Consider the following 27,988-nt stretch of genomic DNA (forward strand, 5'->3'; position numbering starts at 1 on the left):
TTTTCTTCAATATTTCATATATTAAGTTCCTTTGTCATATATTGCCTATTCATAAACCTGACGGTTTAGCGCAGCAGGTCTCGCATCTATTCCATTGCTCTGCAGGTCTCTTTCTTTCAGTAGCATGCTATTTATTACAGATTTATAATACAGTTTGAAGTTGGGAAATCTAATACATTAAATATGTGTAGTACTTGAAGTAGGATGGCCAATATGACAATGTTGATTCTTCCAATCTATGAACAGGAACAGGGGGTGCCTGTCATTTTCTGCTATCTTCTATTTCTCTTAGGAGTGATATATAATTTTCACTGTATCTGTTTTTCATCTCCCTTGTTAAGTGGATTCCTAGAGGTTTATGAGGCTTTGGCGCATCATTTTGAAAGATACAATTTTGGGGGGTGGGTGGGTGATGAGTTTATGTATATTTGTTATTAACTATTTTGTTTCATTCTTTACTATAGAAAGGAATGGCACTGCCTGAACTAGTAATCATATATGCAGGAGAAATGTTTAACATTAGGCCAATTCTTTATATTTGAAGTGACAGAAACCCAAATCATTCTTTACTAGAGCAGTAGCTATACTAGTATATCTGACTAGTATATATCCTTCCTAGCAGTACATATAGTAGTATAGCTGTCTCGTAAATATCCTTTCTAACGCTTAACATTAGTGCATTTCTTTATACCTGAGGTGACAGAAATCCAATCATTCTTTTATTTTTAATTGAATCACCATGTGGAAAGTTACAAAGCTTTCAGATTTAAGTCTCAGTTATACAATGCTCGAACACCCATCCCTTCACCAGTGCACATATTCCACCACCAAGGATGAAAGATACAATCTTTAAAAATTATTTTTCTTGGGGCTGGAGTGATAGCACAGCAGGTAGGACATTTGCCTTGCATGCGGTCGACCTGGGTTTGATTCCCAGCATCCCATATGGTCCCCTGAGCACGGCCAGGGGTAATTCCTGAGTGCAGAGCCAGGAGTAACCCCTGTACATCGCCGGGTGTGACCCAAAAAGAAAAAAAAAATATTTTTCTCCTAGTTATTTGTGTACAGGAACACCAGTGATTCTTGCATATTAATTTTGCAACCTGCCATTTTATAATAGTCGCTGTATTATTTCTAAGAATTTTCCAGGAGTCTTAAAAGACTTTCAGTGTATAATAACAAATGATCTGCAAAGACTGAGTTTATTTCCAGTTTGGATTCCTTTGATACTTTGCTCATGTCTGCTGGCACAGTGATTCATGTCTAATATCAGGGGGAAAAAAGGCTTTCAGTTCTCTCACCACTGATACTGAATGTGGACTTCTTAGTGTCTTGAGGTATGTTTCTCCCACCCGTAATACTTGATTTGCATATACTGAACCATCCTTGCATGCCTGGGATAAGCCCCTTTTGACCATGGTATATAATTCTTTTAACATATGGCTGGATTCAAGCTTGCTAGGGTTTTGTTAGAATTTTCTGCATTAATTATTGTTCTGAATAGCTTGAGAAATTATAGGTACTCAGTCCTGGTAGAAATCACAAGTGAATCCATCAGAATCTAGGTTTATTATTGGGGTATTTTAATTTTGTTTCTCTGTGCCATACCCTTCAGTCTTTAAAATTTACTCCTGTCTCTGCTTTCAGGGTGATGCTTGGCACTGTATGGGATGCCAGAGATCTGGATTAACATACAAGGTGAGCACCCCAACTGTTGTCCTATCACTCCATCCCCTCTTGCAGATTCTAAATTGCTATTTCATTATTTTTATTATTTTTTCACTCGAGATTGGTCTAGTGAAATTTTGTTTCCTTTTGGTTTAACTGTGACAATTCATATGATTCTGAAACCTATTTGTTTTAGATTTTCATTTTAGTGGCATAAAGTTATTAACAGTAACATTCTAAGATTTGTCAGAGTGATAGTACAGTGTGTAAGAACATTTGTGTGATACACAGCCAACCTGGCTTCAAACTGCAGCACCCAAAGTGGTCCCCAAAGCCTGCCAACAGTAACCCCTGAGCGCTGAGCCAGGGCCACCGCCCGATGTGGATCCCCCAAAATTTCTATATTGTCACCTCTGATCCTATTTATTTTCTTTCTTTTCTTGTTAGTAAATCTAGCTAGGGGTTGTCAATCCTCTTCACTCTCCACTCTAATTTTTATTATTTCCTACTTTCTATTTGGAATTCATTTGCTATTCCTTTTTCTGAATTTCTCTACATGGTTGAATTGGTGATTTGAGCCCTTTCTTTGCGCCCCTCCCCCAGCCTGTGTACCATGAGTAGCTATAACATTTCCTCTTAGTACTGCTTTTGCTGTGTCCCATAGGTTCAAGTAAGTGGTTTCTTCATTTTGAGAAATCTTTTGATTTCTTCTTTGATCTAATTTAGCTTCTAGCTGTACCCCACCATGAGAAAGCCCTAAGCATCACTGTATGTGGCCCTCCAAGAAGTCAGCCCTATTTCAGAAAAGCTAAAAAAAAAAAAAAAAAAAAAAAAAAAAAAAAAAAAAAAAAAGAGAGAGAGAGAGAGAGAGAGAGAAAGAATGCCAATTTAGGGGCAGGAGCAGCAGAGTAGTGGGTAGGACATTTGCCTTCCACATTCAACCGAGATTTTATCCCCGGCATCCTATACTATCTGCCATGCACCACCAGGAGTGCAGAGCCAGGGGTAGCTCCTAAATATGGCAGGGTATGGCTTAAAACAAACAACAAATTTCAATGAAAAAAGCTCCAACTATAATCCACACCATCTATGGCAACCCTCCTATTTTTACCTGACAAGCTGCTGCTGCTTCCATTCTTCAATACGTTTCTGAGCAGTTGATTCCCGGTCCTCTTCACTGGAACTAGAGTTCTCCTCTTCATCTAACTCACGCTGGATACTCTGCCACTTTTTAACCAGAGAAGGCATTTTGGTTTTGCTTTTCTTTGTCTGTAAACAAAAGAAGTCAGAGGAATTTATAAAATAGGTTACGTGATTATCAAGACCTGCCGATTCTATGAACATATGTGAAGCACTGCATATGTGGTTCCAAAATTAAAAAGAAATTAAAACCTCATTAGCTCAACAGCAAGGATGAGCAATGACGATCGATCAATTTATTTTTTCTTTTTGGTTTTGGGACCATAAGTGGTACCAAAGATCGAATCCAAGCCAGCCACTGTGCAAGGCAAGCACTATACCCACTATAGTAAACGATACAGTATAGTATGTTATACTATACTATCTTAGGACTTCACACTTGTTAGCTAAAGTACTCCAACTTAGTTCCCACGGGAAGAAGAAAACACTTGATGTTTTAGCCAGTATATTAAAGCTTTGTCTCATGGCAACAATCAGCTCAGCATGTCCAGAAAAGCCCTGTGCTTTCTACACCGAGCACTAATTACTTTCTGTCAGACTTTCCATACCTATATTCCATTTCTCCATTAGCTAAGTCCCCCCAGGTTACCCTAAGATAAACAACAGCATGTCTAACCTAAGCTCCCTGCCCAACAACCCTTTGGGAGATGTGACAACTTCCTATGAGGTCTCTGCTGTGTGTACTGTGCAGTATAATATAAACTTAATACTTTACTCCCTTGCCAAACAAACACCTTACTGTTAAATTCTCTTACCACCCCTCTCTTTGAGCCCCCTCAGGATTCAGTGATGGAAGTCTCCATTATTATTAATTCCCGAGTGCAGAGCCAGGAGTAACCCCTATGCATCGCCATGTGTGACCCAAAAAACAAATAATTTAATGACATAGAACATCTGATGGGTCAATAAAATCATTATGCAGTTCTAGAGAACAAAGTTATTTGAACCACAGTCCAAAATTCCCAAGTATAATAATCAAGGACAATCATATATACCCATGAGGTTTAATTAATTTCATGTTTTTTTTTTTAAAACCTGGGGTTCAGAGCCACAGTACAGCATATAGGGCACTTTGTTTTGCATGCACTTGACCAAGTTCAATCCCCAGCACCCTATATGGTGTCCCAATCCTGACAGAAGTGATCCTGAGAGTGAAACCAGAAGTAAGCGCTGAGCACCAGCAGGCACGGCATAAATAAATAAATAAATAAATAAATAAATAAATAAATAAATAGATAAATAAATAAATCTGTGCCAAGATATAATCCTTCAAAGGTCATGAGAGAATTTTGAAGCAGAAGCAAAACCTAAAGCTCCAGACTTGTTATACCTAAGGGATTCTCAATGAGAGTCTTAGGAGGATTTCTGAGGAGAAACCTTTAGAAACAAAGCATGAACATGAGGATGGGCCCAGAAAGTGGCTCAGTGGTTTATGAAGGGTGCAGGGCAAGAATGAAGCTAATTCTCTGATACCAAAGCAATTCTGAAAGCTTGAGGGCTGGGTTCCCTAAACAAGGGCCAGAGTCATCAATGAACAAAAAAGTCACTATACCGGGCTAGAGAGATGGTACAGTGGGTAGGGTGTACACAGCGGGTAGGGTACTGGCCTTACATGGAACCAATCGGGTTCAATTTCCTGGCACCCCATAAAATCCCAAGCCCTACCAAGAGTAATCCTTGAACCCAGAGCCAGCCAGGAGTAAGCCTTAAGTACCACAGGGAGTGGGCCAAAACCATTTTACTAATTGAGGGGACTAGAGAATAATTCAAAGTGATAGTACAAAGGTTTTGGAGGTGGGAGACTTGGGTTCTACCCTCACTATCAAAAAAAATTTTTACTTTATGGGGGCTGAATGACAGCACAGTGGGTAGGGTGTTTGCCTTGCATGCGGCCGACCCTGGTTCTATTCCCAGCTATCTCATATGGTCCCCTGAGCACCTCCAGGGGTAATTCCTGAGTGCAGAGCCAGGAGTAACCCCTGTGCACCACCGGGTGTGACCCAAAAAGCAGCAAATAAATAAATAAATAAATAAATATTTTTTTTTTTCCTTAAGCATCTTACAAGAAATTCCTATGGAAACTCTAAGTGAGAAGGGACACTTGCCTTGCATGGAGATGAGCTAGCTTTGATCCTCTGCACTGTGTTTAGTCCCTCAAGCCCCACCAGAAGTGATCCCTAAGCACCTAACAGGAGCAGGCCCTGAATAGAGTGGGGTGTGCCTCTGTACCTCCTCCCCCTCACTCCCCTCAAAAAGAGGAAAAAAAATATATATGCAATAAGGGCTGGAGGGAAGGGCATTTGCCTTGCAGGTGGCTGACTACGGTTCTATCCCAGGTATTCCATACGGTTCCCCAAGCCAGCGAGGAGTGATTTCTGAGTGCAGAACTAGCATGGCCAATTATCCCCCAAAAGAGACAGAAAATACAGAGAGTAGATACAAAGGGTAGTGTAAAAGAAGCAAAATAAATCACACACATACCATAGCAGCCAAACACAAAAGCAGACAGTAAGAAACAATATAGGAAGTGTAAAGCATAAGAAAAGAGGAATTTCCCGAGCACAGAGCCAGGAGTAAGTCCTGAGCACTGCTAGGTTTGGTCTGTAAACCAACAAAAAACTGTAACCAGTGTCTGTAATAAATGAACTTTAAGTGTCAAGCACATAGTAAATACCACTTGAACGCTGGGTTTCTCATAAACAAGGGCACTCCTGTCCTTCCACAAAAACATCATAGGCAAGGAAGATTACAAACAGAGGAGCACACTAATAGCATACACAAGGCCAGGTTAATTTTAATCACTGACAATGCTTGGCATATTTATGTACAGTTCTAATGTCCTCAGGATAAAGGCACCATCAGAACCACAAACTCAGGCTGAACAAAATTCAAAAAACATGTGTCACACCTGTTGAGCAACGCAGACTAATGTAAGCACTACAGTGAGCGACTCTCGGTCACTGAAACAGCAAAGGGTGGGAAAATTGCTGCAACCAGGGCGTAGCTCATGACTTGCACATTTGGTCACTAACCAATACCCTCGCCCTCCAAACAGTTTTAGAAAACAAAGGAAAAACTTTGTATAAAAGCTTTTAACACCTGCTGAGAAGAATATGGCCACAAGTTCACATCAATGGGGTTCCACATGCAAGCACAATTCTCGCAACTCTGCCTTTTGTGCCTGGCACTGTGCTGTCTGCAATTCCAGGCGCCACCAGTGATTTCCAGCCACACCAAGGCAGATGAGGCAAAGCACAACAAACAGAGACAGACACCACTGAGAGGCATGACTACAGAAATAAGCATGGGCTAGAGTTACAAATGTGGACACGTGGCCTGGGGAGACATGGTTAGTGTGTGAGCACCACAACCATTACCTCGGATGCCTCACTGAAAAGTACAAGCCATGCAACTAAAACAGCACAGAGCTCCCTAGCATAGTGGTCCTGTGTGACTGGCCACCAGCAAGCATCAGGAAGCTAGTACGCAACTCCACCCCAAAATTTCTTTTGAAGTGATACTGTGGGAGATGGCTGTACTCAATTATACACTCTGAAATGATCTGGGGTCAGAGGGTTTAGTACTAGGCAAAGGAACTTGCCTGCTAAACCCAATTAGACTCCTGGCATCACATGGTCCCCAGAGCACTTTTGGGAACAACAACCCCTGAGGAGATTCAGGAGTATGCCCCCAATCAAATAAAACAGATTAACTTTCCAATTCCCAGCACTACACCCAACTAAGTAGATATCTACCTAAGTAGATAAAACCACTTTTAGATGCACACATTCCCCCCCCCCTCCTTTTTGATTTGCTTTTGATCTTTATCCAGTGATGCTTAAGATTACTCCTGGTTTTGAACTTAGGAACTTACTGGCAGTGCTCAGGGACCATAAGGGATGCCAGAGATAAAACCCAGACTGGCTGCACACAAGGCAAGCGCCATACCTGCTGTACCATCACTCCAACCCCTAGATTAATGTTAGTAACAGAGATTTTCAATAAAACCTTCAGAATGTAGTGTACCTTATCTTTCTTTCCCTTCTTTGTCTTGTCAGGTGGTGGTACTTTAGGAGTAGGTGGTGGTGGAGGTGGAGGAGGGGGTGGTGGAGGTGGCGGTGGTTCAATAATTGCCGTGGCAGGGACAGCACTTCGAGCCTGGATTGGCTGCAGAGTGGAAGCAGTGACTCCAATTGGGACAGAACATTCGGCGTAGCTCAGGATTGCTGGGGCTGCTGCCAGTCCTAGGTAATTTGATTGGAGGCTCATCGCTCTGGTCTGATGACCCATTCCTACTGCTGGATGACTAACTGATAGTGCCTGGTGTCCAATCCCTGCAGCCCCATGACCAATCCCTGTTGTCTGGTGACCTAACATAAAAAACATAACATGAAACTATAAAAGACATTGTGACAAAGCCAAAAACAAGGAAAAAAAGGAAAAGGGAATTGGGGATTAGATCATGGATAAAATGATTTCCGCACACTTTCCCCACAAAAGAAATAAAACATTTTTTTCTTCTAGCAAAACATTCATTTTTGGGGGCCTGAGGATCGATCAGTGGTAGAACACCTGCCTTCCAAGCACAAGGCTCTTTGATTTCTAGTTCACCCAACTCCAGATGCAGTTTGGGATCCTTGATGCCACAAGATGTGTGGCCTTTGGTACCATCTTACAATTAAGTCTGCAACTGCTAGTCATGACAGGGAAGGGGAGGGAAGGTGGGCAGCACATCAGCAGCACTCAAGAGACCATATGGGATGCTGGGAATCAATCCAGATTGGTCACATGCAAGGCAAGTGTCCTGCTTACTGTACTATCTCTCAGCCCCATAAGGAAGGAGAAATTTTTAAAAAATTAATTTTGGGGGGGATATGGTGCCGCCAACAGGTCAACCTGTACCTGCGGGCTTCAGGCTTCCTGACAGCCAAAAACTGCCATTGTGCTGGACCCCAACAACTTGGGACCAAGTTTACCAAGAAATTAGGTATGTGGGAGCCATGCCCACAAACCACCTCCGGCTCAGCTATACAGGCTCATTTAATGGCCTTATTTCAGAGACCCATAGATAAATCTCGAAAGAGATCAAAAGCCACAGTTAATCTCAGACTCGTGCAGAAGAGACCGGGGTAAATCAGAGCGGGGCAGACTGGCCTATGCCTACCCAAGCAGAGCCCCCAGCAGCTGCTTGCTTCCACAATCCAAAATCGCTGCCATGCCCCTGGCCTGACTCCACCATCTCAGGATAGACCGCACCAAGACATAATCTGCTGAAAATTCGGGTGTGTGGGTTTTGTGACTGAAATCTCCAGGCTTTCACAGAATTGGGGTGGGCTACCTCCCCTCACTTTCCAATACACCCTCAGAAGCACTGGCAGTCACCCCCACAAACCAACTCCAGCGACACGCTGTAAATTATATTAGTGGCCTTGATTCAGAGACCCATAAATGTCAAATGAGATCAAAACCCAGAGACACCACAGCACTGGAGATCTCTCTGGGCCTCATACTGAGCCAATTTCATCGGGGCACCCCAGAGGAAGTAGGTCCAGTCTCCCCGCCTACTCCAGATGGAATCCCAGCGACCAAGAGCTGCCAGAAGCAAGGCCCACGTATGCGGGTTCCAGGACTAAAACCTCCAAGCTGCATTGTGGCAGAGGTGCTGGGCTGTCCCTCTCTGGCTCCCTGCCTGTGCCTGGCTGTCACAACCACAATGTGCCTCTGGGTGCCATTTTAACACATCAAACAGCCCTGGTCTAGAGACACCCAATTGAATCCCAAAATGGATCAGTGCCCTACAGAGATGTTTCTGGAACCCAACCATCTACAATCTAGGATTCCAGAAGCGCCCTGCTGCGGCACCCATGATATTCAAAATGAGCAAGAGACAATAAATGATCTAGCATCTGGCCCTGGCAAGCAGGCTTGAATGGTGGTGTGAAAATTTGAGCAAAACATAATGCCCAAAAGTAGACAGAGAGAATTGGGGAAATTGCCTGCCATGGAGGCAGGGAGAGGACTGGGATGGGGGTGGATATACTGGGGACACTGTTGGTGGAAAATGTGCACTGGTAGAGGGATGGGTGTTCGATCATTGTACAGCTGAATCTCGAAAAACGTGAACATGTTTACGGTGACTCAATTAAAAAAATAATTTTTGAATAGCTTAGCGCTAATACACAAGTCAGAGAAGTGACATAAAATGCAGAGAAAACAATCTGGCAGTGTGACATGCCTGTTGAGGGTGATTTTTAAAAATATTTTAATGAAGAGTCATACCCATGAACTGCCTCTGGTAGCATATAAGCTCACTGACGGCCATGATCTAAAGACTTACAAATAAATCTCAGAAAAGAACAATAAGCTGTAGAGATGCCTCCGAACCCCAAAGTCACCTCCAGTTGTAGCACTCTAGAATTTTAGGAATTCCTGGAGCGACATCTCATACTCTACTCCACTGATGTACCAAAAGTAATACACCACATTTGATAGGGTGTCAAGCAGAAGGCAACTAACTAATCTCGAACAACAACAACAAAATGTATGTATTAGCATACAAGGTTCAATCTTTAACATTGTTAGCAATTCTGTAAGCTAGTAAAGCTTAATGGCTCCAGGGTGAGATACAACAATATTCACACACTTTCCTCTAAGGAAACTTTTTTGAATCATTTTCAGTTTATTTTTAATAACAAGCAATCAAAAATAAATTATTTATGACCTACTTTTGGGGCCGGCTTGGGTGATAGTGGGTAAATTAGAAATAATAATGGTGGAAGGTGTAATGGTGGTGGAATTGGTGCTGGATTATTGAATGTAATAAATTATTGTGAACCTTTATAAAAATAAAATTTTGAAATAAAAGTATCTTAATGAAATGCACTTAAGTAGGTTTTACAAAAAGCTTTCAGCATATCTTCAATTTGAGCATTTAATTCTAGAAACAAAGATAAAAGTACTTTAAAGAAAGCACATTTTAGTCTTGACACTTACTTGCAGTTAAAGCTGATTGGCTGTAGAGGACAGGAGAGCTACCGATGGTAGCTGATCTCTGAACAACTGCAGTACTCATTTCTGTAGCTTTTCTCTTTACTGCCTTAGTGGAAGGAGAACTGGAGATGGTAGTATCAACTGAACTCTGAAAAATTAAAACTGCCTGTCAGTGGCTGGAGGTCCTGGTTATCATGGCCCCGTTCCCAAATATTCTTCTAGACACCATATGGCATTCCTCACCTGGCTGGTCACAACTGTGGTTTGCGTGGAAGGTTTCAATGGAGTATCCTCCTCTGTTCCTGGGGCAGGAGGCTCCTCACTTCCCTCATCCTCCATTTCTACCTCCTGGATTTCCCCATCTTCTGCGGGAGGAGGAGGGGGCGGTGGTGGAGGGGGAGGAGGGGATTCTGGGGGTGGAGGTGGAGGGGGTGGCATTTCCAGTGGTAATGGAGGCTGGAGCACAGGCACATTTGACTGAAGAAGGGTCCAGAATGGAGTGAGTGGCATGAGTGATGAAGAAGAAACTTGACCAGAAAAGGCTTCTTTACAAAGAGAACCTATGAAAACAAACAGGAGTCAGGGAACAAGACAAAAATTCTATGGCTTATGGTTCATAAAAATGTTGAAGAGATTGTTGAGACAAAATGTGACACACAAACACCTACTCTACAACAATGTTATTAATAAATGAACAACTCTGCTCAAATATATGGTAAAATAAATTTATGAACTGGTGGTTAGCATTTGCCCTGGTTGTGGTTTACTAGTATGTACACTGGGTCCACATTTACAGATGGGTGAAGGGAGCACATCATGTCAGCTGAATGACAAATTCAGTCATTTGGCAATAATAGACATAACTACAAGGCAACACTCTGTAAATTTTTATTTCAAAAGCAAAGTGGTAAGAAAATCTGCATTTGCAATAATGATTCCATGTGTTTTTGTTTCTTACTGGGCCTAGTTAAGTGACTGGGGATAATCTAGAAAAGTACCCATTCAAAAAAATTCTACTCATTTCCACTAATATGAGCTAAATTAAAAAAAAAAAAGAATCCATTTGCAAAGTACCATCCCAGTCCTATCAACCCTTCATTTCTCTGTGCATGTACATTGATTTATTTGCTGCAACACTCTGAACAAAACAGAGGGTGATTTTTAAACATTTTCCTGTAGCAAAAGGGAAAATCAGAGAATCAAATTCTAGTAAATACAATTAAAGCACACCAAAAGGGATGTTTAAAGATGCAAAGAATATGAAATGGCTCAATCCTCAGTTAAGTCATAGCTAGAAGCCAGAGAGCTAGTATAGCAGGTAAGGTGCTTTGCCTTATATGTGGCAGACCCACGTTTGAGCAGGGGCACCTTGAGCTCCACCAGGAGTGATCCCTGAGCAGAGCCAGTAGTCCTGAGCACCATTCGTTATGGCCCCCCAAGTTAAAACCAAACAGGCTAAAACCTGTATGATCAACTTTCACCAAGTTCTGCAAATGTCAAAGTTAATTATGCCCTTTCTCTACTGGGCAAAGCTTTAAGGATTAGAGAAAACATGATATACTTACTTGTAGCCTTCCCCATCCCTCTTTATCGTCAATAGGGAAGTTTCACAATATATGGGACTATTAAATATCTCAGGAATGTTGAAGGGAATTTTCTCCCTAAAACTGTAGAATTTAGGAGTAGAAGAAATATGAGAAATCATCTAGTTCAACCCTCTCAATTTAAAGGTAATGAAACCCAGGAGAAATTACCTGCCCAAGTCTAGGGCTTTCTCTATTATACCAACATCTATCAGGAATCTGAGACTTCTTATGGAGTAGAGCTCCAGTTGACGTTAACTGTCAAATTTCATGGTCAAAAGTGGTTGAGTAAAGGCTTTATTATAAAAACTAAGGCAAGGGAAAAGCCTTTTACCTTACTAGGCTCCAAATACACTATAACACTGACATGCAACACAGTTAAAACTAAAATGACCATTAACCTTTTGATTTTTAGACTGGGGCTGGAGACTGTACAATGGGCTGGGTGCTTGCCTTATACATGGCCAAGCCAGGAATCTGATCCCGGGCACCCCCAAATGATCCCTGAACCAGTCAGGAGCAATCCCTGAGCAGAGTCAGGAGTAAGTCCTGAACACCGCTGGGTGTGGTTCCCCCCACCCCCAAAAGTCACCTCTACTTTTTATTCAACAGAAACAATCTAAATGACTATTACGAACATGATTCATATGACTGTTTTAACTGAGAAATTACTAAAAAGTATTGGGGGGGCGGGCAGGGGCACTGCAACAGAATATAAGTTTTCCCAGCTTCAAATATCTCATCAGTTTTTTTGTAGTTACATATACATAAAACTAGATTTATATATACTTTGGGTATTCAGTGAGGCAGTTTATGTTACACATGCAGTAGAACCACATAAAACCTAAGGTAGTAACTACAATATACAGAAATAAATATCTGTTTTATATTATTGGTTAAGTTTTCATTTAGAAGCCTAATGCAACATCCATGTTAAGGATTGAGACATGCTCCTATGTAGAGGAACTCAGGGAAATAGAGTAGGTTCAAGGTAAATCATGTAATTTAACGAATTCTAGCAAAGCTAACCAGCTGAGTATATTATGTGTGAATAAGAGATACAAGTCTTGAAGAATTTAGTAGCAGATAAGCATGGATAAAATCTGTGATTCCCACGCTATTAAAAAACTGACTGGAATGTCTAAAATTTTAAATGATCCTTTGGCAAAGAATTTCAATAAATCCTAGCTCAATATACATGGCTATCATGTTAAAATGATTCTTCCCACTTCATTTAAAGTTGACCCAATTGGTTTACTTTTCCCAGTTAGTGAAACATTTTTAATTCATCAAGTCTAGAGAGAGAGAAGAAAAAAAATCACATATGCAGGTTCTATTAGGTGCTTACAGATTTAAAAAAACTACAAGCTCAAAGACACTATTATGAAACTTAAAATTTTTGGATTTAGGGGCTGGAGAGATAGTACAGCAAGTGGGGACTTGCCAACCCGGTGCACTCCCCAACATCCCATATGGTTCCCCTGAGCACTGCTGGGAGTATTTCCTGAATGCAGTCAGGAGTTACCCCTGAGCACCAGTAGGTGTGGCCCAAACCCTCTAACACACATAATTTTTTTTTTGAAGATTCAAAAACAGATTTCTTTTGTGCTCTACGGCAGAATTCACTTATTTTATTATTACCCCACCAAAAAGTTTAAATTTACTATCTTAGGTTATGGTTAATTAAGCAATTAAAACATTGCTATAAAAATAGCAGACCAAAGCAATAGTACAGAGGGTAAGGCACTTGACTTGCATAAAGTCAACCTGGGTTCCATAGATGCTTTCCCACATGGTCCCCCAAGAGTTCCCAGAGTGATCCCTGAGTGCAGAGCCAGGAGTTAGTTCTGAACACCAATGGGTGTACCCCAAAGTACAAAAGTATCTTAGGAACTTATTTCCTCCTTGAAGTGGATTAAACTTTAAAAGAAGGTTTTAGGTGGGGCAGGAAAGGTAATATACCAGGCAGTGTACCTGCCTTACACGTGGCTGACTTGGGTTCTATCCCTGGTACCACATAAGGTTACGTGGGCCCAGTCAGGCATGATTCCTGAATGCGGAGCCAGGAGTTAAGCCCTGGTAATCGGTGGATTTGGTCTACTCTCAGCCCACAAAAGATGGTTTCAGAACTGGAGAGAATATATCGTTAAAGTGCTTTTGTTGTGCAATTCCAGCAAGTCAGCTTCAATCTCCAATACCACCTATAGCTCCTGAGCACTGCCAGGGGTCACTTTGGAGCACAAAGCCAGGAAGAGACACTGAGCATTGCTGAATGTAACCCAAATCAAATCCACCCTCCCTACCAAAAATTAAAGTTTTAAAAAAGGAATAAATTTAGTGGTGGAGAGCCAATTCATTGGCTGAATGCACGCTTTGCATATGGGAGAACCAGTTTATATTCCTGGAAGCGTATGGTCCCCCAAATAGGAATGGCTCCTGATAACTAAGCTGGAAGCCTTGAGCGCCAAAGGGTAATGGCCCCTAATTAAAAAATGATGGCTTTTAAGGCCAAGGAAGTGGGTCAAACTGGGATTACATGCCCAGCACGTGACTGTCCCAACACAAACTCTCAGAAGGGAAAAGGGATGCTTCAAAACACTGCTCAACTGAGAAGTACTTATTAGGTGGGATATTTCTCCAGCAATGCTCATTAATTAATTCAAGGGCCCTGGCCAGAAATACTGGGTGGGGCTTACGCAAGTGCTGATGTTCATATTCTGGGTCCGGTGATTCAGTATTGCTAGGGCCCAGCTGAGGGGAACGCTGGACATATGGGCCACACTAAATAGTGTTCAGGGGACCAGGTGAAGCCAGAATCAAACTTGAGGCCTCATTGCATGCTGGGAACATGCTCCAGCCCTTAACGCAATATCACAAAGCCCATACTGTGTACATTTTTTTAGGCTTAAGCCAAACATCAATATTACTCTTAATTCTCAAAGACCTTATTACAAGATCTAGACTTTATTTCAATTGTTTACCTTATGGTTCTTGTGATTCTCAAGATCAAAAATATACACCTATTTGGCTCAGGAATCAGATAGGGGTAGAATGCTCACTTAAGAATCAGGACTCGGGTCTGACCCCCAACCCCAGGGAAAAAAGCTGGTGTACCAGTGGCTTTTTCCAACAGATGGACTAGTTTTTAAGAGTAACTCTTAAAAGGCCAGTGTGATAATACAGTGGGTAAGGTTCTTGCTTTGCATGCAGCCAACCTGATTTTCAATCCCCCAGCACACTGCTTGGTCACCTAAACCCTGCCAGAAGTGATCCCTGAGCTCAAGAAACAGGATAAGCCCTGAGCACTGCCATGCTGGACCTCGTCCCCTGCCCCCACAAACACCAAAAACAAAAACCAAACCAAACCAAAAAAGAGCCCAAAATAAAAAACCACCCACCACCCTAAAGCATACTATCTCTTAAAGAGACTGAGATGTGTTCAAAGCCTTGGGAGCAAGTGTTTTGTATACAAGCCCTGGGTTCAATGCCTGCACTGCATAATTCCCCATGCATGCTGCAGTGGTTACCCCATGACCACCACCAGGGATAGTCTTTCATTGATCAAACAGTATGAGCTGTAGGTGTCATCCAAAAGGGGAGAAAATAGGCCAGAGGAACAGTACAGCAGGCAAGGCTTTTGCCTTACATGCAGATGACCTATGTTCAATCTTCAATCCCCAACACTTCCTATGGATCCTTTGAGTCTGCAATCCCTCAGTGCCGAGCCAGGAATTAGTCCTGAGCACCACTAGGTGTGGCCCAGAATAGGAAAAAATAGTGGCCAGATGGTACCTTGGTAAGGTGTTAAGTCTGGCACACATCCAATCAGAGTTCACTCCCTAGCACCCAGTATGGTTCCCTAAAGACTGTCAGTAGTAATACCTGAGCACAGAACCAGTAGTAGACCCCCACAGCCCCCCAAAGGAGAAAATAATACCACTTAACTCCAAGGTGTTCACAGAATGCTTAAGAGTTGAAAACTTTAATACTCAGCTTGGAACATACAAGAAAGGGACATTAGACAGTGGTCAGGAGAGGAATCACCTACCCAGAACCACCATCAAGCCTCTTCAGTTCACTAACTACTAAAAAGCAAACAAACAACAAAACCAACTTATTAGACAGTCATCACTATTACCAAAAGAACAAGGAAAAGTAATCAAAAGAAAATCTCATTAAGTGAGCACCCTATAACTTGAAAAATCATATTCCTAAAATATGAAGCTGAATAAAACTACCTTTGTGCTACATTATAAACTTATTGCTGCAACCTTATGTAGACTATTAGCGTTCTCATAAAGTTCCTAGATTATTTAAGAAGTCAACAAAATCATAACATCTATGACTAATTCCATTTGGTGCATTATCAGAACTTTTCTAACGGAACTAGAAACCAATGGAGTTTAGAGCATTATCATTTTCATTTTGAAAAGCAAACAACTTTTTAGTTTTTCTGAAACTCAAGTTCCTCATTCTCTAAACGAAAGTACTGTGCTTCCATCTTCAGAGTTTTATAACTTTAGAAACCACTCTAAAGACTCGTTTTTAAATGTCATCACTTCAATATACCTGCCAGTTTTTATTTTAATACCTTGGGCAGTTCTCTGGGTTCCCATGCAGTGTCAGGAATTCAAACCAGGGTGTTATCACTTGCAAGGCAAGCATCTTAACCTCCTCAATTAACTCTCCAGCCCTAAAATTTTATGCCAATTTTCTGATCCAACGTTTATCTTATCTTGACCACACTTCATTCTTCACTTATTTTTGTCATCCAAGAAAGATGAACTTCATGGGATAAAAAAGTATCTCATTCCATAGTGTGGAAAATGGGCTCTTCAGAAGAGATCAACAAATTCTCTGAAGGCCTATGGAAGTCTTTTAAAATAATGTACGTAAGTAAATCAAGGCTTCCAAGAGTACCTTAAATAGATGAGTTATTCTGATGGCTTTATAACATTATTATTATTATTTTAACTATTATTTTACTTCTGAAACATGATTGTAGTTTCAGAACATTCCTTTCGAACACTGATTTTTACCAACTATACTTTTTAAAAACTCTTAAAGACTAGTGAATTTGAAAACTGAGATTATAAAAATCACTAAATTTAGAAGACTGAATCTTCTAAAGAAACATAGCAAACCACTTACATATAGATACTGGTATCACTGCCTTAATACCAATTACTGTTCTCATTATGGAAAATCCAATTTTTAAGGCATGACGGTTACAGGACAATCTTCAAATAAAATATTCTTTTGGGGACCAGAAATACTATAGGGGTTAAGGTGCGTGCAGCTGACCCTAGTTCAATTCCTGGCACTACACCTCCCTGTGCATCATCAGTTGTGGCCATGGACGCCCCAAAAGCACTGTAGCTCTCACAGCACTGCACCCTCAGGGTCTCCTATTGAATCACCAACCCAGGTAGCCTAGACATCAATAGAAAATGCCCTGGGCCCCACTGGCATGACTTGGAAGGCCCTTCTTCCATATATGCGTGCATGGATATATGAAAGAAACATGCACACTTACATATACCCTGTCATTGTTTATATTTTTAGCAGTCAGTTATCAATAGGTTACAGATTATCAATAGTCTCTGCAAGTTTAATTCAACATAACTACTGTATTCTATTTTTTAAATTAGGCCACTACTCTTTCTTTTAATACACATTATGAATATAAGAATTTCTTGTGTTACAAGTTATTTTTCTCTAAAAGACTTTCTTTGTAATTGGTACAGGGTAAATATCCCACCTGCGGCATTCTCGGAGGCGTCTGTAGAATTTGAGTCAGTTCCAGTTTTGTCTTTCAGCATCTGCTTAGGAAGAGTCTCGTCTCTATGTTCTTGTGCTTGGCTTTCATCCTCCTCCTCACCATCTGGGAACTCCCACTGAGACTCGCCAGAGTGTTCGTTTACATAGAAATATCGTCTATGATCCCTAAATTACAAGAAAGAAAACGCAAGTTTTAAGATCCGTTCTCCTACAAAGACACTTCCATTTGGTCCTGTCCCAGGACAGCAGTCTGCTCTCACAGGGACGAACCTCTTCTTAATGGACTGCTATTCACAAAGGCAACAAAGAGCTTTGACAATTGACGATGGAGAACCAAGGATAATTCAAAGCTATTTGCACTGCCGGCAGCTCTGTGAATACAGCCCTGAGCCCTCTCGCTTCAACAGATGACTTAGAAAACACCTCTCACATCTTTTTATTTTTTGGTTTGCTTTGTTTTGCCAATGCTTAACAGGGTTTTCAAGTTTCATTAATGAAGGGTCTCAATCTCCTAAAACACTAATTTCCCTTCCAAAGAGAACAACGAAGTTTGCAATAGGTGACTCTTCCCCTCTTGGACCGTGGAATTCACATTTCATACTCTTGATATCAAACAGTGAAAGCTAAAGAGAGGGAGAGGATCTGGGAGCTGAAAAATAAAAGAGCAAAGATTTCAAATAACGAAAAAAAAAATCAAGAAAAGCCAAATATAAAAAGAAATGTTTTCATCTGACCTGCTGGCAGAAGATAGTAATCTTGTTCTTCATTCACATCTTCAGCCACGAAGCTTTCCTTAACTTCACCGAGGATTAATCAGGAGTAGTTGCTTCCAGAGGTCCTGTAAAGCGCACAGAGCTCTCGCATGCGCTTAACCCCCAAGCCCGCCCTACTCCGTGCAACACTCTGGAGAGTAAAAACCAGCTTTGTCCAATCTTGGGAAAAAATCCGTTACAAGGAACACTTTTAAACATTGCTTTTTTTCTCCGTGTGGCTGGCCCAACTCTGTAAGTGCTTGGCGGTGCTTTGCCTGCCCTGCACCGCTAACTGCAGCGGCTCTCAGTCTCCAGACAGGCTGTCAAGTCGTCAGGTGGTGATGATCACAAATCATGTCTGAGATGTCAAAGGTGAAAGGTGAAAAGGGGAGAAGAGTGCGTACCTGTCCCAGTGGCAGGACCAGCCTTTAGGAGTGGCGTTTATTTCATACTGTTTTAGTTGTTCTGCTGCATCCTGTAGCTTTCGTTTAAGGTAGTTTCCATTAAGAGCCCCTTCCCGCCAATCTGCAATCCGAGTCTAGAAAACAACAAGGAACATTATGTCAGGGAACAGTTTATTTTTTTTTTTTTGCTTTTTGGGTCACACCTGGCGATGCACAGGGGTTACTCCTGGCTCTGCACTCAGGAATTACCCCTGGCCGTGCTCAGGGGACCATATGGGATGCTGGGATTTGAACCTGGGTCGGCCGCGTGCAAGGCAAACGCCCTACCCGCTGTGCTATCTCTCCAGCCCCATGTCAGGGAACAGTTTAAAACAATGTCATTGAGCCAGAGCAATGGTATAGCGGGAAGGGTGTTTTCCTTGCACGAAGCCGACCTGGGTTCAATTCCCAGCATCTCATATGGCTCCCTGAGCACCGCCAGGAGTAATTCCTGAGTGCAGAGCTAGAAGTAATCCTGTGCCGCTGGGTGTGACCCACCCGCCAAATAAATGTCATAAAGGGCAGGAGAGAGAAGCTGATAAACCCCTTGTCTTACAAATAGCTATTAATCATCCAATCCTCATACACTGTTTCGTGAACTCTGCAGAAATGACTAGAGCAGAGCCAGGAATAAATCCCTATGCACCAAAGGGCATGACCCCCCAAACATAAAAATTTAAATGTCATAAACTTCCTGATTCATCATTATGTTGCAAAGATGGTAACAAAGAGGAAAAAGCCATCAAGACTGCTCAAAAGGCTAGTGTGCCTGCTTTGCCTGCTGGAGTAACCAAAGGGTTCCAAAGCATTGACAGGAGTGACCCTGAGCACTACCAGGAAACTTGCCATGAAATTTAAGAAAGAACAAAGAAAAGAGGCAAGGGTGGTCCAATAAGTATGTAGGACACTTGGCTAACACAGGTTCAATCCTCCACACCCCTTATGGTCCCCCAGCTCTGCCAGGAGTGATTCCTGAACACAGAGACAAGAGCAAAAACCCAATCTGAGTTGAAAGTTCTAAAGAAAAAAAAAAAAGGGGGGGGGATCCCAGTTTATTATCGCCTAATCAACTCCAGCAATCTATAAAAATGAATTACAATAGTTGTCTTCAGGCCACATTAAAAATGTGTATCCAGGGGGTTGGAGCGATAGCACGGGGGGGGGGGGGGGGGCGCGAGAGGGTGTTTGCCTTGCAAACCAACCCAGGTTAGATTCCCAGCATCCATATGGTCCCTGAGCACCGCCAGGAGTAATCCCTGAGTACAGAGTCAGGAGTAACCCTTGAGCATCTCGGAATGTAGCCCAAAAACCAAAAGTGTATCCAATAGTCTATACCTTCCCTGAGGTAGAAAGGAGTTCATTCAGGTCAGTAATAAAATTAAAGTTTCAGTCCTTTAACATTCTATAGGAGACTGTTGTAAATCCTACCTTTCCCCACTACTGGTAAAGTATGCTGGGGACAAATATGAATAGAACCTTTTGTTGTGCATGTGTTAAGATTCAGGTTGGACCACATAAGGCAAGTGCTCAGGAACTACTCCTGGCTCTTTGCTCAGCAGACCATGTGTTGCCAGAGACTGAACTTGAGTCTCAATCACCAGGATCTAATTGTCAAATGAATAAAGTGGGACTGAGTCCCTGAGAAGCTTCAGTGTGGCCCAAAATCAACCAAACACATGCTTGTTATTAGCGAAAATGGCTAAATTACCTCAGTCTGTAAGAGGAGCACATGAAAGTTGGAGATGGACTGTCTATTAATGCCTAGGAATTCAAATTTACTTGTCAGGGTATTTGCAAGTTCTCCAATTTGAAACTGAAATACATGAAAGAAAAAAGGAAAATTAATACACAGTATTTCTTTGCGTATGTGAAATCTTCAAGAAACCAGAGAAATGGGTCTACTCTTGAACAGTCTTTCTCAAACTGTTTAATCTAAATAGGCAGAAGATAAAAATCCTATAGTACACAGACATTTATGATCATATAAGGTCTACTGAAATTATAGGCTATTTATACTACCAGAATACATTCTAATACAAAGACTTCAACACTTAAAAATAGACTCTGAATAACTATTTGTACAAACTATCATTCATCAGTTTAGTGCTAAAACTCAGAGTTTAGCTAAATAAGCTAAAATAAAATTAACCATTTAACATAAAGTTCTACATTATCTATGTAAATTATTTTGCACGAACCACTTTATTTTAATAACGGTCTATTTTCCACAAAATCAAATCTAAAACAAATTTGCTTTGTGTAGGTCAAGTAGTTCATCAAGAGTTAAATATATAATCTCCAGTCACCTTAATACTTTAAGTTATTGCTTTCCAATAGATGCTTGCAATTTACTTTTTATTTCTCATCACATCAGTCTTAGAATTATTTTAGCTATGTGACCTGACCTGTTTAACCTAAAAAGTACGTGATTTGTGCTAAGAGATAATAAAGGTTCCTTTTATTGACACTTATCCTACCTAATTGCTTATCAAAAAGAATAGTTAATGGTTGGCCAATTATTACAGTATCTGTCAAATGGTGCATACTTTTAAATCCTGTTCCTCTTCGATTTTAGGTGCTGTTTGTACTTTTAACTTCTCTGGAGATTCTTCTACTTCAAGCTCTTTGTCTGAATGCTCATCTACTTTTTCTGAATTTTCAGCACCAATAACTGAAAAAGAAAAAACAAATTAAATCAAAAGGACAGTGCTCTGCATACTTTTTTTTGTCACACCCAACAGAGTTCAGATGACTATATGTGGTATCAAGGATCAAATCTGCATCTCTTGAGGGTCTGAGTATAGTATAGCGGGTAGGGTGTTTGCCCCACACACAACTGACCTGGATTCAATCCCTGACACCATATAAGGTGCCCTTGAGTAAAGTTCCACCAGGCATCCCTAACTACTGAGCCAGGAGTGAAACCTGAGCATAGCTGTGTGCCACTTAGCACCCCAATATTTTCTTAGCCTTTTAGTAGAGCTAAATGGAAGACTTAACAGGCGGGGCCCAAGAGACCATATGGGGTTTCAGAGATCAAATCAAGACTGGCCGGCACATGTAAGACTATTCATCCAGCCCATGTTTTTTAATTTAAGAAACCCAACGATTTATTGTCCTTAAATAAAAGCAAAAATCTAAGCTTTGTAATCTTTGTTTTGTCTTGAGATTCCTGGCAATTACACAGGAGCCCAGAACTACACATGGCAGTTCTACAGAAGAGGCAGGAAGTGAAGTACAGTGCTGGGGATCAAAACCAGGGCCCCGTGCAGGTAAGGAATATGTTCTATCATTTGTCCTGCATCCCAGGGCCTATGATATCTTGGTAGTGGTAGAGGGTTTCTTAGGCGAAATCCAACAGTATTTGAAGTTGCTCGCTACACAGTGCTCATTCAGGTGATTATACAGTGCTGGGATTCAAACCCGAGCTTCAAGCATGTGCTCCAGCCTGTTGAACTATATCTAACTGCTTTTTATTTTCGTAGTTAACAGAAATGGAATCACACATGCAAGGTATGTGCTCTAATGCTAAGCCACTAGGTAATTGTTCTTAAAATGTGCATCAATAAAGACTGTTTCAAACTGGCCTCACATGCTGGGGAAAAAGGCAGCTGAGATAGAGAAGGGAACACCTAGTACAGAATGTTTGTTGGGTGGATCCACTCGGGTTGAAAGCTGCATGCCGAAAGTAGACTACTAACTGAACATGATGGCCACTCAATACCTCTATTAGAAACTACAACATCCAATAGAAGAGAAAACAAAAGGGAATGCCCTGCCGCAGAGGCAGGGTGGGGTGGAGGTGGTGGGAGGGATACTGGGAACATTGATGGAGAGATGTAAACAAAATGCAAACATGAAGGTTCATAAGTTTGTAACTGTACCTCACGGTGATTCACTAAAATTAAAAAACAAAACAAAACAACTGTTTTATCACTTTTCTCTAGTCTCTGCTCTCCCCTTATCCTTTTTTTATTTTCTTTTTGGGTCACACCCAGCAATGCACAGGGGTCACTCCTGGCTCATGCACTCAGGAATCACCCCTGGCGGTGCTCAGGGGACCATATGGGATGCTGGGATTTGAACCCGGGCCGGCCACGTGCAAGGCAAACGCCCTACCCGCTGTGCTATCACTCCAGCCCCTCCCTCCCCTTATCCTTTTATGTACTTAACTTCTTCAGAACATCATTGCTTTAGTTATAGGGGGACAGGGTGATTTTTCAGAAGGTAGATGGAGATTTCATATTCAAGCAGTGCTGACAAGGGACCATGTGTCACATGCCAGGAACTGAAAGGGACCTGGCAGCCGGCTTACTAGCCTCAGCTCCTGCACTGTTCTTTCCAGATTTCACTGCTTCAATTCTTCAAAAACAACAGAAGGTCAGAGAAATAATAATATAGGGATCCTAGGAGCGAGCTCTCAGGACAAAGCCCTGAGTATAGCCAGGTGACATCCCCAAGTCTCCCAAAACAAAAATCTGCAATTTTATCAAGTCAATTATGAAAATAAGCATCTCAAAAATCAGAACAGCATTAGTGTTTTTTCCTGGCTTGCTTTTTTGGGGGCCACACGTCATAGTGCTAGAGGTTGCTCCTGGGAGCACCAGGGATCCATGCAACACCAGAAGTCATTACTTCTGCATATGAAGAGTGTATGCTTGTCCTCTAAGCCATCTCCAAGGCACAGAACAGCATTCCCTTTAAACTAATGTTTAAATTTTAAGCTTCAAACTTTTTCTGAGGGTGTGCCTACACCAAAAGGTGCTCAGAGATCATACCTATGGGTCTCACAAGTAGAGCATGACTTCATTCTTAAATCACCAGATAAAGCTGTCAGATTAAAATAATTAGTATCTCTTGATTGAATGCACCCAACACTTCTTGGTAATTTGATGGTAATAATAAACAGACTTGGGCTGTAGAGATCATACAGAGCATAAGGTGCTTGCCTTCAACATACAGCTGAGTCATATTCAACCCCTAACTCCACATATGGTCCCCCAGCCTTGTCAGGAGTGATTCCTGAGTATAGTTAGATGCGGCCCCAAAACAAAATACCCCTCCAGACCTATCAACATAAATGGAGTGTAAGGTAGGTATTCTCTTGTTGATGTTTTGTTTCCTAATACCCGCCTACCAATTACAACATATAATAAAAATCATGAAGTAACCACAATGGAAACTCCACTCTCCAAACAAAAATAACCAAATTCTACTGCCCATGACCTTCAGCACATAAAAATTTACTTTGGCTCTTCTTGGTGTTCTGTCTACACCTGTCTTAGAATCAGTACCCTCTTTCAATACAACCATTGTTTATTTCACTTCACTGTCACTGTCATCCCGTTGCTCATCGATTTGTTCTATCAGGCACCAGTAACGTCTCTCATTGAGACTTATTGTTACTGCTTTTTGGCATATGCAATACGCACGGGGAGCTTGCCAGGCTCTGCCGCACAGGCAGGATACTCTCGGTAGCTTGCCGGGCTCTCCGAGAGGGGCGGAGAAATCGAACTTGGGTCAGCCACATGAAAGGCAAACGCCCAACCGCTGTGCTATTGCTGTAAAGACCTTTTCTTTCTCTGAGTAATCCATTACTGGTATAGGAGGAAATAGTGATTAATTCTGACCGGATTGGAAAATGAGAAGAGATCTCTGAAAGATGGTTAACTCTGGTGCACATTAGAACGCACATACACATACTACCGGACTAAAAAATTTGTCAAGGGGAAATGCGAGGCATGGTTTTGCCAGAGCTGGTCCCTGCCTCCTGGAAACAGTGGGCTAAGGAGCAAGCTTAAAAACGAACCGTGCTTGGGCCAGAGAGAGAAAAAGAAACAAGTATGTTCGTATAAATTTGATCCCAGGCACTGTGTGGTCCCCGAGCACCAACAAGAGTGAAACTTAAGCACAGAGCAGGGAATAATCCCTGACCACAGCTGGATGTAAGAAGAAAGAAAAATACAGAACTTAACTCCAGTACTAGATAGCCCCCTAAGCATCACCAGGAGTGACCAGTAAGAACCATCAGATTTGGCCCTAAACAAAAACAAAAGTTGAATCTGTGGTTCTTTGTATAATAAAGGTAATGTGGCAAGTGATTAAAAAAAAAAGTCAATCTTGTTTCCTACTACACTGAGGGAAATAATGATCAATACATAATGAACTTGTAGAAAGCCAATGACTATTGGTCTCTTCACCCCTCCTTTCCACTAGACAAGAAGCAGGAAAGGTGAAGAAAAATACTTAGCTTCCAGCTGTTCTCTAAAAGTTAAATGTGGGGGCCACATAGTGCTGGGGTTAAGGCACTTGCCTACAAATAGCCAACCCTGGTTCAACCCCCAAATCAGAGATGGTCCCATGAGCCAGCCAGGAGTAACCCCCCAACAACACCAGGTATAATAACTGCACCCTCACCCCAATCTGCCCAAAATAAATGAAAGGTAAAAGTGACTTCTTGTTGCAAAGACAGAAAAAGGGAAAAAGGATATTCCCTCCATAGCTTTCAACTCTCTTTAAAAAAAAAAAAAAAAAGCATTAAATTACCAGTTTCTCCATTTTCTGGAGTCTCTCTTCCAGTTTTGCTAGAACTCCGGCTGGTGGATTCTGGACTGGCAGCTCGAACAAACATCTTCCACTTGCCTCTTTTAGACATTAGTCTACGCATTCCATCTTGAGACGCTGGCTGGCTGACATCAGAACATGGACTTGACCCTGACACACTACCATCTCCTTCTTCCAAAGCTCGTAATTCTGCCTACAACAAACAAGGCAACCTAGTTAGAGCATCCTTAACATATGAGTAGTGAGAATGACAGCAATGTTAGTATTTAAAAGATAATATAAATTAACAGGTAGGTGCTTGCTGTGCGTGTGGCCAACTCAAGTTTGATCCCAGCATCCCGAATGCCCCCCTCCCAGCACCTCCAGGAGTAATTTCTGAGAAGAGCCAGGAGTAACCCCAGATCATTATGGAGTATGGCCCCAAAACAAAGCAACAATAACAAAAACCCCAATTAACCCATCAGTAAAACATCATACTCAAAAGTTCTACTGCTAGTGAATAAAGGTTTATTCAAGATTAGAGTCAACAAATATTCATCTGGAGGGGTAAGTTCTAGACAAACTAAAATGTACACAATAAAAAAACCTTAACTTGGTAATACCTTTCCTACATCTTCCAATTATTGGGGCTGGAGAGATACTACAGCAGGCAGGGCACTTATATGTGCCCGGCCAGGCTTTATCTACGAAACCCCACATAGTCCCTGCCAGTAATGATTCCTGTGTGCAAAGCCAGGAACATGCCCTTGAGCATTGCTCTGTGTGGCCCCCAAACCAAATAAAAACTAAAAAGCCCACCAAGCTTTGAATGATCAAAGTGAAGTGTCAAGAAGCTAATATTGTATAACATCTATTAACATTTTCCTTCATACTTAAAGCAACAGATGAACTTGAACCAAGAAAAATCAAAAGACAAAATAAACTTGTCACCTTATAATTTTATTTTCATCGTATTTTAGGCCCTACCCAGCAGTGCTTAGGGTAGAACCAGGGTTGGCCATGTGCAAGACACAAGCTTTAAGCTCTATATACTTCTCTCTCTCTTCTTTTTTTTTGCTTTTTGGGTCACACCTGGAGATGCACTGGGGTTACTCCTGGCGGTGCTCAGGGGACCATATGGGATGCTGGGAATTGAACCCAGGTCGGCTGCGTTAAGGCAAACGCCATATCCGCTGCGCTATCGTTCCAGCCCCCTATATACTTCTCTCTTGCCCTTGAACTATCTTTCCAAAGTGAAGAATTCAGGGGCTAGAGCAATAGTTTAGTGGGTGCTTGCAAGTGGCTGAGTGTTTGATCCCCAGCACCCTATGTGTTTCCCCTGAGCATTGCCTGGAGTGATCCCCAATGGCAGAGCTAGGACTAAGGCCCTGAGCACCACAAGGTGTGGCTCTAAACCAAACCAAAACAAAAATGTATAAATAAAAAGAACGTGAAAGGGCTGAAGAGTGCCTTGCATGCAGCTAATCCCAGTTATTTCCAGAACAGTGGGCATAACCCACACCAAATAATCTTTCTATCCTGTTCCCTAAAAAGGGGAAGAACTTAAGTTTATATTCCTTTTAATTCTTCTGTTACTTTACACATTATTTGCCTACCCCCTATCAATGCTGATACCTGGAACCAATTTTTTAAAAAATTCCAAAAATAAAATCCAGTCCATCAGGTCCAGAGAATGACACAGTGGCTTGGAACAGTTACCATGAAGGAGATGAAATAAAAGTTCAAATCTCTGGTATTAACACACGCATCAAAGCAATGACACAATCCTACTTATTTTAACTCATTTTAGATGGGCGACTGTCTACACTTCCTAGTGTCAGTGTTTCTCGCCACAATCCTGCCCCAGGTGTGCATAAACAATATAAAAGGGCATGATCTTCAGTGAGAACCACCACTAAAAATGTCTGAGGCCCATTTTTATGACAAGGGTGTGTAAAACATCGAGTTTCTGCAAAAATACAAGGAAGGGAAAAAAGCTCTTGTGGTAAGAGCTTAATCCATGTTTCGCATGTGGGAGTTTTAGATCTGGTTCCCAGCACCTCATGACCTTTGGAGCACCACTTGGAATGACCCCTAAATATAACAAAATGTGGCCCCCCAAATTAATACAAGATTATAATTTGTTTTTTAAAAAGGGGGAGGGCAGAGAGAAATTACAGCAAGTAAAGTGCTTTCATTGCATGTCAGTGACCAGGATTTAATTCCCAAATATGGTCACTGGAGCCCCACCAGTGATCCCTGAGCAGCACCAACACAAGGTATGCCCCCCCTACCCGCCAAGAAACCAGAAAAATAAAAAGAACAGTTTTTACTGGCTGTGAAGAACCAAAAATATGAGAATACAAATTAATGACGAGATCTATAGTTTTATTTTACTGTATAAACGTAAACCTATCTTGATCTAGTATAAAATCTTAGATAATAATCAAGATCCCAAAAATGCTATAAAATTACCAACATTGAAAACCACAACGCCCAAAAGAAGGGTGGGAGGGAGGGAGGGAGGGAGGGAGGGAGGGAGGGAGAGGGAGAAGAGGAGAGGGAGAGAGGGAGGGGGAGAGAGAGGGAGAGAGAAAGAGCGACAGAGAAAGAGAGGGAGAGAGGAAGAGAGAGAGGAGAGGGAGAGAGAAAGAGGGAGAGAGAGAATATGAAAGTGCCTGCCAGGGTGAGGAGACACTGGTGCAGGGATGGGTGTTGGAATATTGCATGGCTGAAATCTAATTATGAGTATCTTTGTAAGGGTCTATCTCACAGTGATTAAAAAAACAAACAAACCTGTAAACCAAGAATAATGAACCACAGTAGCACTGCACTGTAGCACTGTCCTCCCATTGTTCAATTCGCTCAAGCAGGCACCAGTAACATCTCCATTGTGAGACTTGTTACTGTTTTTGGCATGTCATATACATCACAGGTAGCTTGCCAGGCTTTGCCCTGCGGGCGGGATACTCTCAGTAGCTTGCTAGGCTCTCGAAGAGGGACAGAGGAATGAACCCTGGTTGGTCGC

The 27,988-nt window shown here is 41.8% G+C and overlaps 1 protein-coding gene across 2 annotated transcripts in view; it reads right to left on the reverse strand.

Annotated features, from left to right (window-relative positions):
- The window catches only part of FNBP4 (formin binding protein 4), a 46,841-nt gene that overhangs the window by 4,734 nt on the left and 14,119 nt on the right, over window positions 1–27,988 (reverse strand). The window contains exons 8-16 of one of the 2 annotated variants that reach the window (XM_055141654.1): window positions 24,964–25,174; window positions 20,964–21,088; window positions 20,126–20,230; window positions 18,379–18,512; window positions 17,203–17,387; window positions 10,102–10,418; window positions 9,862–10,006; window positions 6,895–7,238; window positions 2,780–2,937 (exon numbers count right to left, since the gene is read on the reverse strand). In XM_055141654.1, coding sequence (XP_054997629.1) covers window positions 2,780–2,937; window positions 6,895–7,238; window positions 9,862–10,006; window positions 10,102–10,418; window positions 17,203–17,387; window positions 18,379–18,512; window positions 20,126–20,230; window positions 20,964–21,088; window positions 24,964–25,174 — 1,724 coding nt within the window. Of the gene's footprint in view, window positions 1–2,779; window positions 2,938–6,894; window positions 7,264–9,861; window positions 10,007–10,101; window positions 10,419–17,202; window positions 17,388–18,378; window positions 18,513–20,125; window positions 20,231–20,963; window positions 21,089–24,963; window positions 25,175–27,988 lie in introns of those variants that run through there. The other variant, XM_055141655.1, reaches the window with a different exon arrangement.

This window comes from Sorex araneus, chromosome 6, assembly GCF_027595985.1.
Source record: "Sorex araneus isolate mSorAra2 chromosome 6, mSorAra2.pri, whole genome shotgun sequence".
Classification (NCBI taxonomy): domain Eukaryota; kingdom Metazoa; phylum Chordata; class Mammalia; order Eulipotyphla; family Soricidae; genus Sorex; species Sorex araneus.